Source organism: Sus scrofa, chromosome 6 (genome assembly GCF_054392235.1).
Source record: "Sus scrofa isolate SSC_HxYL_T2T_F1_AM1 chromosome 6, Sscrofa_HxYL_maternal_Yorkshire_Landrace_v2.0, whole genome shotgun sequence".
NCBI lineage: Eukaryota > Metazoa > Chordata > Mammalia > Artiodactyla > Suidae > Sus > Sus scrofa.
The window spans coordinates 172418044-172430969 of record NC_139388.1 but is presented as its reverse complement, the minus strand read 5'-3'; the positions used below and the strand labels follow the sequence as shown (position 1 = coordinate 172430969).

The 12926-nt window shown below is 50.8% G+C and overlaps 1 protein-coding gene across 5 annotated transcripts in view; it reads left to right on the top strand.

Moving 5' to 3' along the window:
* The first annotated feature begins 19 nt into the window (after window positions 1-19).
* CFAP57 (cilia and flagella associated protein 57) overlaps window positions 20-12926 on the top strand; it is a 61910-nt gene continuing 49003 nt past the window's right edge. Inside the window, exons 1-6 of one of the 5 annotated variants that reach the window (XM_084959093.1) lie at window positions 20-125; window positions 395-569; window positions 5696-6012; window positions 7426-7712; window positions 9421-9511; window positions 12610-12762. In XM_084959093.1, the coding sequence (XP_084815219.1) occupies window positions 413-569; window positions 5696-6012; window positions 7426-7712; window positions 9421-9511; window positions 12610-12762 (1005 nt within the window). In that variant the 5' untranslated portion in view covers window positions 20-125; window positions 395-412. Of the gene's footprint in view, window positions 233-391; window positions 570-5695; window positions 6013-7425; window positions 7713-9420; window positions 9629-10446; window positions 10791-12609; window positions 12763-12926 lie in introns of those variants that run through there. The other 4 variants (XM_084959090.1, XM_084959091.1, XM_084959092.1 and 1 more) reach the window with 4 other exon arrangements.

The window sequence follows — 12926 nt, the reverse complement described above, 5'->3', positions numbered from 1 at the left end:
ACACTTCCGGTTTGCCGTCGCTATAGGAACCGCTCCGGCGTCGGAAAGTGCGGGGCTGCTTAGGATCCCTGGGTAGTACCCTGCATCCACGAGCGGTCTGGTGATCCGCAGAGCAGAAGCGACAGGTGGGACGGGGCTCTGGGGATCGTCCGGAACAGGGAGCCGCGAAGGCAAAGGAAAGAGGAGAAGCAGGAGCCGGGTCGAGGGCGCGGAAGGAGGCTGCTGAAGGGAGGTGGGCGGAGAAGGCCCTGGGGGCGGGGTCTGGCTCAGGGGGCGGGGTCAGGGGCGGGGTCAGAGGCGCGTCGCGGGGGCGGGGGGGCGGGGGGGGCGGGGGGGGCTCGGTGGGGGGTGACGCGTGTCTCCGAGCTCCCCACCTGCGCTTCATCTTCAGCAGAACTCTTTACCCGGGACCATGTCCACCGTGGTAGCTCAGTCGCTGCATGTTTTTGGTTTTCGATCCCACGTGGCCAACAATGTCTTCTTCTTCGATGAACAGATCATCATATTTCCTTCAGGAAATCATTGTGTGAAATACAATGTGGATCAAAAGTGGCAAAAATTCATTCCAGGTAAAACACTTTCCAGTCTGACATACGTAACCATGTGTGCCAAATATAATCCCATAATCCCATCCCGACGATTGAGAAGGAAACCTCTTTGACCAACTTGGGATATACCTGTGGTTTTATAAATGTGAAAGAAATATGGGTCTACGTGCCTTATTTGATGTATAGATTAATGAGTCGCACATACACAGCTAAGATTACATGTAAAATCATGTTAATATTAATGCACTTTTTAAACTGTGATTTAATGAAAGAAATATTTGGAAGAGTTTCATGCATCTTCAATATCGCTGTCTTTGAGTTTTACAACAGTTTTCCAGAGTACACCACTTTCATTACAGCACCTTTTGAGTCTATGTGTGATGACGACCCTGGAGGTTTTATCCCAAATCACAAATAACCATCCCTGGTGTGTTCACAGTGGTCCTGCTATTGATTTCCGTGGTTTCCACCATTTAACCACCTGCTCTTTTTCCGACTCCTTTTTTGCATGCAGCAGGTCTTATTGTGACAAATGCGTACAAAAGACTTTTGCGTACAAAAGATCTTTGAGCCTGCCCGTAGGATAGGAAACAGAACATTACCAGTTCCAGCGTTTCTCCCTGATTGCATTCTTCCCACGTGCATGCCCACTCTCACCCCACCCTGGACTTTGCTATTATTCCCTTATTCCTCTGTGTAGTTTTACACGCCTATCTGTGTGGCTTTAGGTAAGATGCCGCTTTTTTTAGTCTGTGCTGTTTGCCAACTTTATTTACATGTAATCATAGTGTATGTATTCTGTGACTCGCTTCTTTTGCTCAACAGTATGCTTTTGAAATTCATGCATCTCGATACATATTAACTGCGTTTATATTATTACTGTACAGCATTCTGTCATATGACTCTAGTATCTCAAACGTATTTATCCATCCTAGTGTCGATGGCCATTTCAGAACCAGCATTTGTCACTGTTACTAACCACGCTGCTACAAACATTCTTGCCTTCATGTGTACGCATCTCCTTGTGCAAAGATGCTCCAGGACATGCACCAGGGCTGAAATTACTGGCTCACGTGGTAGCACCAATCCACACTCCACCAAAAGGCCGTGGCAGGAGGAGGCCATGCCTCCGCCAGGGCCTCACCACCCTTTGCTGTTATTTTACTTCCTAAGTTTTTGCTTGCCTAGTGCTTGAGAAGGGGTATCTTACTGTGGTTTTAACGTGTATTTATCTCATACTAATGAGGATGAATATTTTCACACAGGTAAGGGGCTACTCCTATTTACTTTTCTAGGAAATGTCTTATCTTTTTTTTTTTAATTATTTTCCACGTTTCAGGGGTGGTAATATTTCTAGTGATTTATGGACACACTTTATATATTCTGTATACTAATCCTTTGCTAGATATGTATATTCCAAATAATTTCTCCCAGTTTAGGGCTTATGTTTTCTTCCTCCTTATGATATCTTGATGGACAGAAATTCTTGGCCTTAATGAAGTCAATTTTTTTTTTTTTTGCTTTTTTTAGGGCCGCACACATGGCACATGGAGGTTCCCAGACCAGGGGTCGATTTGGACTTGTAGCTGCCAGCCTACACCACAGCCACAGCAGCCCCAGATCCAAGCCTCGTCGGCAACCCACACCACAGCTCACAGCAATGCTGGATCCTTAAACCACTGAGCAAGGCTGGGGATCAAACCTACATCCTCATGGATGCTAGTCAGATTTGTTAACCACTGAGCCATGACGGGAGCTCCTTAATGAAGTCAAATTTATCAATCTTTTCCTCTTCATGTCTTGTTAAGGAATTATCCCTTACCCCAAACTATTAATATATGTCCTATATTATCTCTTTGATGCTTTACACTTTTGCCTTTTGCCTTCTAGGCTCTGGGTTAGGCGGGTAGTAAGTCTATGAGGGGGATAGCAAGGAGATCAGTGTGGCTGGAGTTGGTGAATGGAGGAGCAAAAGGTGAGGCAGAGAAGTAATGGAAGCAGCATCCCATGGACTTTGAGGTCAGAGCTCCTACTCTATGCGAGATGAGGAGACATGGGGGATTCTGGGCAAAGCGACATGATCTGACTTATGTTTCAGCAGGTGCCTTCTGGCTACTGTACAGAGAATAGATTTAAGGAGCGGGCAAGGGAGGAAGCAGGAGGTCAGCTGAGAGACTAGGGCTATAGTCCAGGTGAGAGAACATGCTGGCTTGGAGCAGGTGGTAGGCAAGAGGGATGGTGAGAAGAGATCAAAGCTGTATTTTGAAGGTGGTGGTGACAGGTTTCACCTGGAAGAGAAAAGGAAGAAGCAGGGTTTTGGCCTGAGCAACCGGAAGGATGGAGTTGCTGTAAACGGAGACAGAAAAGACTGGAGAAGGAGCAGGTTTTGTGGAGCACATCCAGAGGGTAGTTTGGGCTTGGTAAGACTGAGGTGCCTCATAGATGTGCAGATGGACTCTTAAATGAGCACTTTGGTGTCAGGTCTGGATTCAAGGGAGAGAGGTCCAGGCTGAGGGTAGACATTTCAGGGCCATCAGCATAGAGACAAAATATCAAGTGCTTCGAATGGATCTGGTTCCCCCAGGGAGGGAATATGTTTATGAAAGAGAAGAAGCCTAAACCTCCTACATTTCATGCTGGGGAAATGAGGAAGAACCTGCAAGAGTCTTTGAGGGAGCAGCCAGAAAGATGAGAGGAAGTCCGTAAAAGAGATGAACAGATTTCAAGGAAGGGTCAGTCGTAACTGGGTTAAAACAATGGGAAATCATTTACAAACCCTGCAAGAAGTCAGCCTATGTGAAGCACCCACTGGGTGCCAGGCATGCTGATTGAAAGACTGAGTAAGCAACAAAGCCAGGGGCCCCAGCCTCCAGGAGCTCTCAGTATTGTAGTGGGGGCAGGTCTGTAGTCACATGAGCAGGACTGTGTAAATGAGCAGGTCATGTGCTATGCCAGGCACAGCCCTGGCGCAAAAGCACAGAGCGGGGAGGAAACTGTGCTTCCTCCAAGCGACCTCATCTACATGCACACGTCCCAGTCCCCACTGTGACCTTTACCTGGAATCTGTATTTCAGTCCGAGCATCTCCCCCAGCTTTCATCGCCTCCCGCTGCCTGCTGGACTTCTCCACTTGAATGTTCCACAGTGTGTACCTCACCAGCAATAGACCCAGGATGGAATTTATCACTTCCTTTTTTGCCCTCTTTCCGTGGGACCCCACCTTGCCAGATATCCAAACACATGATAAAGATGTGATTACAAAAATAATGTAGACCTAGGACAAATATCCCAGAAACCCAGTAGTACATATGTAAATGAATTTCAGTGTATAAATGAATATATAAATGCATTCAATGCAACAGAATGTGGCATTAGTAATAGTGCTAGGACAACTAGTTAGGCATTTGGGAAATAGGAATCCATTTAAATCCTCACTTCAAACCTGTTACTGTCATGAAGCTGAGAGGGATTAAAGACTTCAGTGTAAAAAAAAATAGAAATCATAAAACACTGGAAGCAAATAAGCATGAATAAATCACAGCTCTTTGGAAGGGCTGTTTTCAGCGAAAACTCGTGGATGCCATCTTCACCATAACCCTAACCCCCCAGGCTGTGCCCATCCCAGGTGTCACGCCACTCCCATCGCCCAAGCCAGAAACCTGAAGGTCTTTCATTGCTCTTTTCTCTCCATCAGCCCCTCATCCCGGCCTCACTGAGTCCTCCTGGTTTTGCCCCTGAGCATTTCTGCAACCTCCCCATCCCATCGCCCTGCTGCCTCCTGTTACATGTTGCCACCGTGTCTCCTGGTTTTTGAACTAAGCTGCTGAGGTTTCCTTCCTTCCTGTGCTGTCTTCCACGCAGTTGTCAGAGGGATCTTTCTCCAGCCCACATCGGACCCTTCCTAAACTCTCCCGGAGCTCTCCCTTTGACCTCCTGGTAAAGTCCAAACTCTTGCGCAAGGCTCTCGGGGACCCAAGCCCTTGGTTCTTCTCAGAGGCACAGTTACACCTTGCAGCCCTTCCAGGGAAGCCCCGCAGGCAGCTGCAAATTGCTGCAGCCTGTGTGGCACAGCAGCAGGGGCCCATCCTGTCACTTTCTAGCACAGCTTCCCTTGCTGCCTTCACTCTCTGGCCATGGGCTTGTGTCAGGCCAGATTACCAGGAGACACAGCCTGGGCACCAAGGCACTTCAGGGACCCAAGAAAATATTTTAATTTTAATTTATTTTAAAATCAGAAAAAAATGAATACTAATGAATCCAGCACGGGTTATATTCCTCTTTAAGCAAATAGGTCATAAAATACAATTTTTACCACTTTTTAATGGAGGAAGGGGCCCATGAAAGCAAAAGTGCCTAAGTGCCTAGGGCTCAGGAAAATTGTAACACAGACCTGATTACATTACCCAAACAAAGTATTTGCACTTTAATCTTCATGTCAGGCTCTGCTTTCTAAAGGTCCTTTGCTTTCATTCTCATGCTTGTTACCTCATGGTTACAAGAAGACTGCTCGATCGCCAGAGATCACCCCTATAGTCCAAGAAAAGGGGTCACAGTGCATCCATCCTGTTTTTCAAAACAGTATAAGCTTTACCATGAAGCCTGTCCAGGTGACCTCTGCATCCCTGTGACAGCCAGAATGTCACATGGGTCACCTAACTGCAGGGGAGGCTGCGGAATCCACTAGTTAGCATCTCAGACTGGAAAATGGAGGAAGAGTACTCAGTGCTGGCTGCTCAGGCCATAAAGGCCTCTGTGATCTGACGTTCCTCCACCCTCCAGACCCACCTTTGGTCATGCCCGGCTCGCAGAGGATGCTCATCCATCTCCCACTGTGTATGACTGCCTCGCCATCCGTGACCTTCTCACATCCCCACCTCGGCCCTTCCTGTCCTGCCCCCTCACCCCATCCCACCGTGTCCGCCACAGGCATCCTTCCCCGACTTCTCCTCCCATCACAGCCTCAGCGAGGGGCCCATCCTACTTATTTTCATACTAGCCCAGACACAGCGGTACCAAGGGACGCAGGAATGGACAATTCTCTGTCTCTCACTTTCTCTGATTGCGTGAGCAGGTCCCGCTGTGCCTGGTCATGCCGAGTGGTGATGAAAGCGTGATCTCCCCTCATCACCACCTCTCCTTTGTTCGCAGGCTCAGACAAGAGCCAGGGCATGCTGGCCTTGTCCATCAGTCCCAATCGGCGATACCTCGCTGTCTCCGAGACTGTGCAGGAAAAGCCCGTCATCACCATTTACGAACTGTCGTCCATCCCTTGCCGGAAACGTAAAATACTCAATAATTTTGACTTTCCAGTTCAGAGGTTTATTTCCATGGCTTTTTCTCCAGACTCCAAATACCTCTTGACTCAAACATCACCTCCAGAGTCAAACCTTGTCTACTGGTTGTGGGAAAAACAGAAAGTAATGGCCATCATTAGAATCGACACTCAGAGCAACGCCATCTACCAGGTGCCTTCCAGCATAACAAATATTCCTCCCCCCCCCCTCGTTATAGAAAATACTACGAGCTGTCTCTTACTGAATGCGTTCTAAGTACCAGGAAGAGTGCTATTTTCATAACATGCATTGTTAAGTTTAGCCTAACAGTGCCACATAAGGTATTCAAAATTATTGCTCCTATTTTACAGATGAGGGAACCAAGGCCCCAAGATTTTGGCAAAGGCCAGGGCTTCCTGCCCCTGGGGCCCGTGTTCCCTACTCTGGCCCAGAACCGCTCACGGGTTACACGTCAGGCCCAGAGGTGGTGGATCAAACTTGCCCTCTCTGCCTGGCCCTGGCCTCTTCTGAGCAGCATCGCTGGGCGGTGAAGACTTCAGGAAGGTGATGGGAAGTTGTAGTTACATGAAATCACACTCACACGGAGAGCAGAGGCTTCTGTCATGGCTTGAGGGCAAAATGAAGAGGACATGTCAGGAAGCTGGTTGGGTCCCAAGGAGGCGTCATCTTGGAGCAGTCAACCCAGTCTAGGATCTAGTGCTAGTTTTACAAGTTCAAGAACTCAGATCTGTTCGTGTTCAGAGATACTGGCCAGAAAGGGTCTCAGTCATAGACTCCGTTTTTCTCACAGCAGCTGGCGTGTGAATCGGCGTGTCGCAGCTGAACACACATCACTTCTCTAGTGTCATAGAACCCTTGGGAGGTGAAATTAGTAATCAGGAGGTTGCCTGGTGATCACAGAATCAGAGCAAAGGCAGGTGGAATCTGAAAATTACCTCATCCAGGCCGTGATGAGGTGTGATGCGGCTTCTTGCTCAGAGCAGGGAGCACCTCCTCTCAAACAGACTCAGGACGCATTCACTGGACACCTGCAATGAACTCGGCACTGGGAATCCAGAGACAAAAAAGCCCCAGCCCCTCCAGCAGCTCTCCATCCGGGGGGGCTGACCGTCCACCGCCCAGGACTGCACTTTGGGGTGAGGGTAGAAATAAAGGAAACATGAACAGAACTGAGTTCTTGAACTTGTAAAACTAGCACTGGATCCTAGACTCGGTCTCTGACATGCGGTTCCTTCCCCCCTGGACAGGACTTGTAAACCTGCCAGGCTCTTATTTTTCTGTGTGTTTAGCGGAACCTTCACTCCCTTTTGTTGGCACAGAGTTTGGTGATTGTCAAGACCTGCTCATCCTGCTTTGGGGCCTTTGTCAGATGACGTGAAGGTTTCCTAGTTTGAGTCCTGCCCTACAAACATAATGGATGGGGAGTGGTGCCCTTGTCAAACATGGTCCCAAAACAGTACCATCGAGTGATGTTTAAAGGCTCCTGTGAGCTTCCTGGAATCACTAGTAATTAGTAACCTGGGAAGTAACTCCATTGAGTTTAGTCTTACATACCTTTTCCTTTTAATCGTTCCCATTTGACAGGTGAGCTTCAGTCCCCAGGATAACACTCAGGTTTGTGTCACCGGCAATGGGATGTTTAAGCTTCTCCGTTTTGCTGAGGGGACCCTGAAGCAAACTAATTTTCAGAGGGGAGAACCCCCAAACTATCTCGCCCACACCTGGGTGTCTGAGGACAAGATAGTTGTTGGCACTGACGCGGGCAGGCTCTTCCTCTTCGAGTCTGGAGATCAGCGCTGGGAGACAAGTATCGCGGTCAAGGAGCCCACCAGCGAGACCAAGAACCTGGGGGTGATCCAGGAGTCTGAGAGGTAATGGCCCCCCCGTGGGCGGGGCTCTCAGGATTACGCTCATGGCGCTCATCACAGCACAGGGCAGCGGCCTTCTGGAAGAGCCACGCCTATCCCCCTCCTAGGGGTCATCCCCATTCAGAGGCAAATTTGACAGTCATGACCATGGCTTAGATACAGTTCTTTTTATTTTTCTACCTGACCTCTTTCTATGTGCATTTTAGTAGAAGCAGTCTTCAAAACAACAGATTTTCAAAACTGTGTTTTCTAGCTAGCGCCTGCCTGGTGTACTGAATCTATCATAACGTCCCCCGAGCCCTTGCAGTGTGCAGGCTCTGTGCTTGGGGTCGGGGTCCTCAGGACCTTGGAGTTGGGTAGGAGGCCTCAGGAGACGCGAGGAGATGCTGTCAGTCAGCCTGACAGAAGCACATGAGCTAGAGTGCGACCAGGATGGAGCTGGCACTTTTAGCCCTGCTGCAGCCAGTGAGAGCCATACCCATGCGTGTTGGAAAGTACCGCCGTGGTTCTAGACCCTGCCTTACACACTTCATGTGTATTCCCATCTGAGTCTAACCCGTGCTTTACGGTACATATTATTATCACGCCCACTTTAGAGACAAGGAAACAGAGGCTCCAGGAGGTTGACTCACCCCGGATCACAGCACTGTGAAGTGACAGGTCAGGACTCAGACTGAGACCTGTCTAACCCCGGAGCCTGCGCCTCGGCCACCATGGCGCACTGTAGGCTCTTCCTCCTCAATGACTTTGGCGTCACCCAGTTTTCACTCCCCCACCCCCGTGATGATGACACGGCTTTTTGGTCGTGATGATGTTGAGAAATTCTCAGTAAGATCCTATGCCATCCAGTTTGCTGTGTTCGCCCTCTTTCAGAGGGTCCAGGGCTCCAAGAATAAACAAACTCCTGAACTTGGCCCACACGTCCCCCTGCCCTGACCCACCTTTAATCTGGGGCATCCTCTCCCGCCTCTCTCCCCCACGTGCCACATGCACGCTCCTGCTTCTGGGCTTGGTCACTATTCCTCTTTGTCCTTGGGTCTCAGCTGGGAGCCTCAGCCTCTGCGCATCTCAGGCAGGTGGTCCTCCTCTCTGACTGCCCTCAGAACATCCTGTCACCTCTGACCAGCAGCTTCCATCCTACTCAGAAGCCCCTAAGAGTGCTCATCACACGCCCTGTAGGCTCTCGGCGTCTCAGGGCATGAACTGAGTCAATCTCATCTACCACTGTTTGATGGAGTCGTTAACACAGCCTAACTCCAGTAAACGATGTACGAAAGAATGAAGGAGGAAGAGGGGGAGGGAGGAAGGAGGTTGGAAAGGGAGGGAGAGAGGAAGAAAGGAAAGAAGGAAAGAAAACAGTGGGAAAGGAAGGTGGGAAGGACGGGAATGGAAACCTAGATTCAGATTCAGCTCTTCCGCTTACTCATTTAGAACTCAACCCCTCCGAGCCACTTTTCCCCCAAACAACCAAAGAAGTGAGATAGTAACAGTGACTGCCCAGGGTCGCAAGACGTCCACCCAAATGTGTGGCCCTCCGTCTTCCATGGAGGGGCCAGCCTTCCCAGCCAGAGGGGAGCAGGTGGGTCATGGAAAGCCTCTGACACTGGCTGGTTTCTCCCACACCCAAGGACGGCCCTCTTCCTCATCCCCAGCAGAACTCACCTCCTTGGGATTGTCTCTGTTAACTCTCTGTGCTGTTTTCTTTTTCCAGCCTGATCCAGTTTCCAACGCTCACTTCCCCAGTCCCTTCCTGCGAGCAGGTCACGATGGCCAGCAGCCGCAGCCAGCTGTCCCCGCCCCAGGTGTTTGCCATTGCAGCCTATTCTAAGGGATTCGCCTGTTCCGCCGGGCCAGGGAGGGTTCTACTGTACGAGAAGGTGGACGACAAGGAGTCGTACCGTGAGAGCAGGGAAATCCGGGTAAGGGGGGGAGGCGGGGGCAAAGCTGGGGCCCGACTGGCATTTGTTCGGGGGCAGCAGGGCACCGACAGGGCGGGCGTTGGATGGGGAGAGGCCGGGGTGCTGAGCAGAAAGGGACTTGAGACATTTGCCTGCGGGGAGTTTTAGGATGGGCTGGGCAGAATCGAGGTTAGAATCAGGGAGATCTGGCTCTGAATCCTGGGAGAGGACTGTGGCAAATTCGGTTTTCTCTTTGAAGATCCGTGTTCCCATAAACTTGTGTGATTATGATGTCTCTGACACTTCATGTCGAGAACACTGCCTGGTGCGAGCATCCAGGAACGTTCGTGGAAGAAATGACACAGACGGTGGAGGGAGAGCTTATCTGTTTGGGGAAGAACCGGGAAGGCCTCAGGTGTTTGAGGCTAATCTTTGAGGAGGGGTCGTAGAGGGTGGGTGACATTTGACAGGAGGAAAGAGTCAGGAATTCCAAGGGGAAGGGACAAATTAGGCAAAGTCACCAGTGATGGAGAGCAGGTGCTGTGTTTGGGGGAGGTCCGTTGCCCAGTGGAGGGGCCTGAAGTCACTTAAAGGGAGAGAGAGGAGCTGCGAATGGTGAAAGGTGGCAAATAGAAACGCCAGCCTGGAGAGCGTGTGTGTAATTCGGCAGGTGTCCTGTGTCCGTGGAGAAGCATTATGCTTCAGAAAAGTAACCTGCCTGTGTTGCCTGGTGCGGGTGATTTGGGGGCATTGGATGCGAAGTGGTTAATTACCCATGGAATGAGTTAGACCTGACTCACTTTTACTGGCTGAGTGACTTCACATGGGTTGCAGAATCTAGAACACTCGTAAGATAATGGCGCATCCCTGCTGGTTATCAAAAGAATGGAACAACAGCCATGTAATCACTCTGTGTACTGCCTGTGCTCGATAAATGCATTAGTAGCTATCCTTGCCACGATCAGGAGTTAGTTCTGAGGCTTTCAGGTGAGGGCTCGGCAGTGAGGCGCACAGAGAGCCTTTGCAAAGCTTAAGTCCATAGGACGTTCCCTGAGCAGATGCAGGAGCCCAGAGATGAGCAGCTCTCAGAGAGGATGCGCAGGCTGTGTGCTGCATGCCGGGAAAAGACGCCAGGATGAGGGGTGGGTGAGAGCAAGGCAGGCGGTGTCGGGGAAGGAGCACGGTGAGTTTACTTGCCTGTAATTCATTCTTTTGTGTGTTTATTCACTTAACAGATGTTTATTGAGTGTTTCCTCTGTCTCGGGCTCTGTGCTCAGGGCTGGGATACAGTAGGGAAGCAACCACAGTAAGACTTGTCCTTAGAGCTCAATCAACAAGCAAACAAATATGAACAGCTTGTCCGATGAGACCAATGGTGTGAAGAAAATCAAGCCAGGAAGGCACAGGGAGCAAGAGGGCGTCTGTTCTAGAGCCAGTGTCCAGGGGAGACCTCGCTGAGGAGTGCTGACTTTTGACCAGAGCCCAGGATAAATTGAAGCAGTTGGAAATGTGGTTTAGACCTTGTGCGTGAGATCGGTCTGTCCATCTCTCTCTCTGTCTCTCTCTCACACTCACACACATACACACACACACACACACACACACGTAGTGCTTGCCTTCTGTCTCGCACATAGACTCTGCTTTATTTTCACTACTTTAAATGTTTATTGTTGTAATTACTTTACTACTGTTGTGTCTTTGAACCCTCATGTTAGTTTAAAATCACTGAGCGAGGAAAACAACAGTGTCCTGAGGACAAAACTTAGCATTTCCAAATTTCAGGAGTGAGACAAGAGGAGAACCCAGCAGGACACTGAGAAGATCCCCCACTCATTCATTCAACACATGTCTGTCTTGCCTCAACCACAGGCCGGGCTCCATGCTGCGGCCTGCGGTGGGAGAATCAGTCGTGGCCACTCCCCTCCTGCACCTCCTTGGAGGAGGACCAGGAGGCAACACCATCCGTTCACTGCTGTGTGCCAGGCGCCAGGAGGTGGATGTGGGCACACACCAGGTCCTCAGGCTGCAGGCTCCCGTTCTACTTTACCGCGGTGTGATGCATGTGACAACCGAGGGGACCCCGGGTGCTGAGGGCACATTGAGAGACTGTCAGGGCCCACCCAGCCCAGAGCCGTCAGGGAAGGCTTCCCAGAGCCCTTGCTGTCCCGGGGAGTTGACTTCATGAAGACAGGTTAGGAGCTATATAGCAGACAGAGCTCCAGGCAGAGGGAGGGCAGCACAGGAGCCCAGGGCCTTCTAGGGAGGTGGGTGCCTAGGTCACTGCCGTAGGTGCTAAGAAAGCCCAGAAGGTGAGGGCCGAGCAGGGCATTGGGCTGTGGTGATAAAGAAATTTCTAATGGTCACGAGGACAATTTCAATACCTGACGCCTTGGAAACCACGTTATAAGAGGTTAAGAACGGGGTGGAAGACAAGGAAGCGGAGGTGGTACATGCAGACCCGCCTTTTGGGAAGTTTGGTTGCTAGTGGAAAGAGAGCAAGAGCAGGGAAAAGGAAATCTGGTTTTCTAATGTCCACTGGGAACTCCAGGCCCCGAGACTGCTGGCAGGAGCTGTGGGACCCCTTCTGTTCTCTGCCCTGTCACCCAGCCCACGTGGTAGAAGGGCTGCCACCTTCCCCTCTGCTGCCCTGAAGCTCACTGTGCACCTGGTGCAGGTGGGCGCCCGCACTGGGCCCCCAACGGCCAGGGGAGAGTGGGAGTTAGACTAACACCTGTCCTGAGGGGGGATCTCAAGTTGAAAGGCACAAATTTACCAGTTTCACCTGTGCCCCTGCTGCCTTATCATTCCGCCACTAATGACTTAGAGGTGAGTATGAAGCCCACGGAAGAGGAGGCACCCCAGCCCCCCCTTCTCCTCACCTAAAGAGGAGCCAGGAAGCAGAGCCAGGAGTCTGTGAGCTGCACGTATGAGAGGCTCCAAAAGCCCAAGGACACCCCGATAGTGCGTGGCCATTGCTGAGCGCTGTCCCGTGTCCTGGGCAGATTCCTGTGGACCCTCAGAGCAATGACCCAAGTCAGTCCGACAAGCAGGATGTCCTCTGCATGTGCTTCAGCCCCTCTGAGGAGACGCTGATCGCCAGCACCAGCAAGAACCAGCTCTACGGCATCACCATGTCCCTCACGGAGATCAGCAAGGTGCGTCGCCCCGGCAGCGCTCGCTTCCTGCTCGGGGAGTGCTTACCAGGGGCACATTTCCACCCAGTTCCTAGTGTGAGCTCATTCACCCCTTCATAGCAGAGCACTAGAAACTCTAATTTCGAGACGTCCGGGTGGAAGCACACTGATAGCCGGGGCGGGGG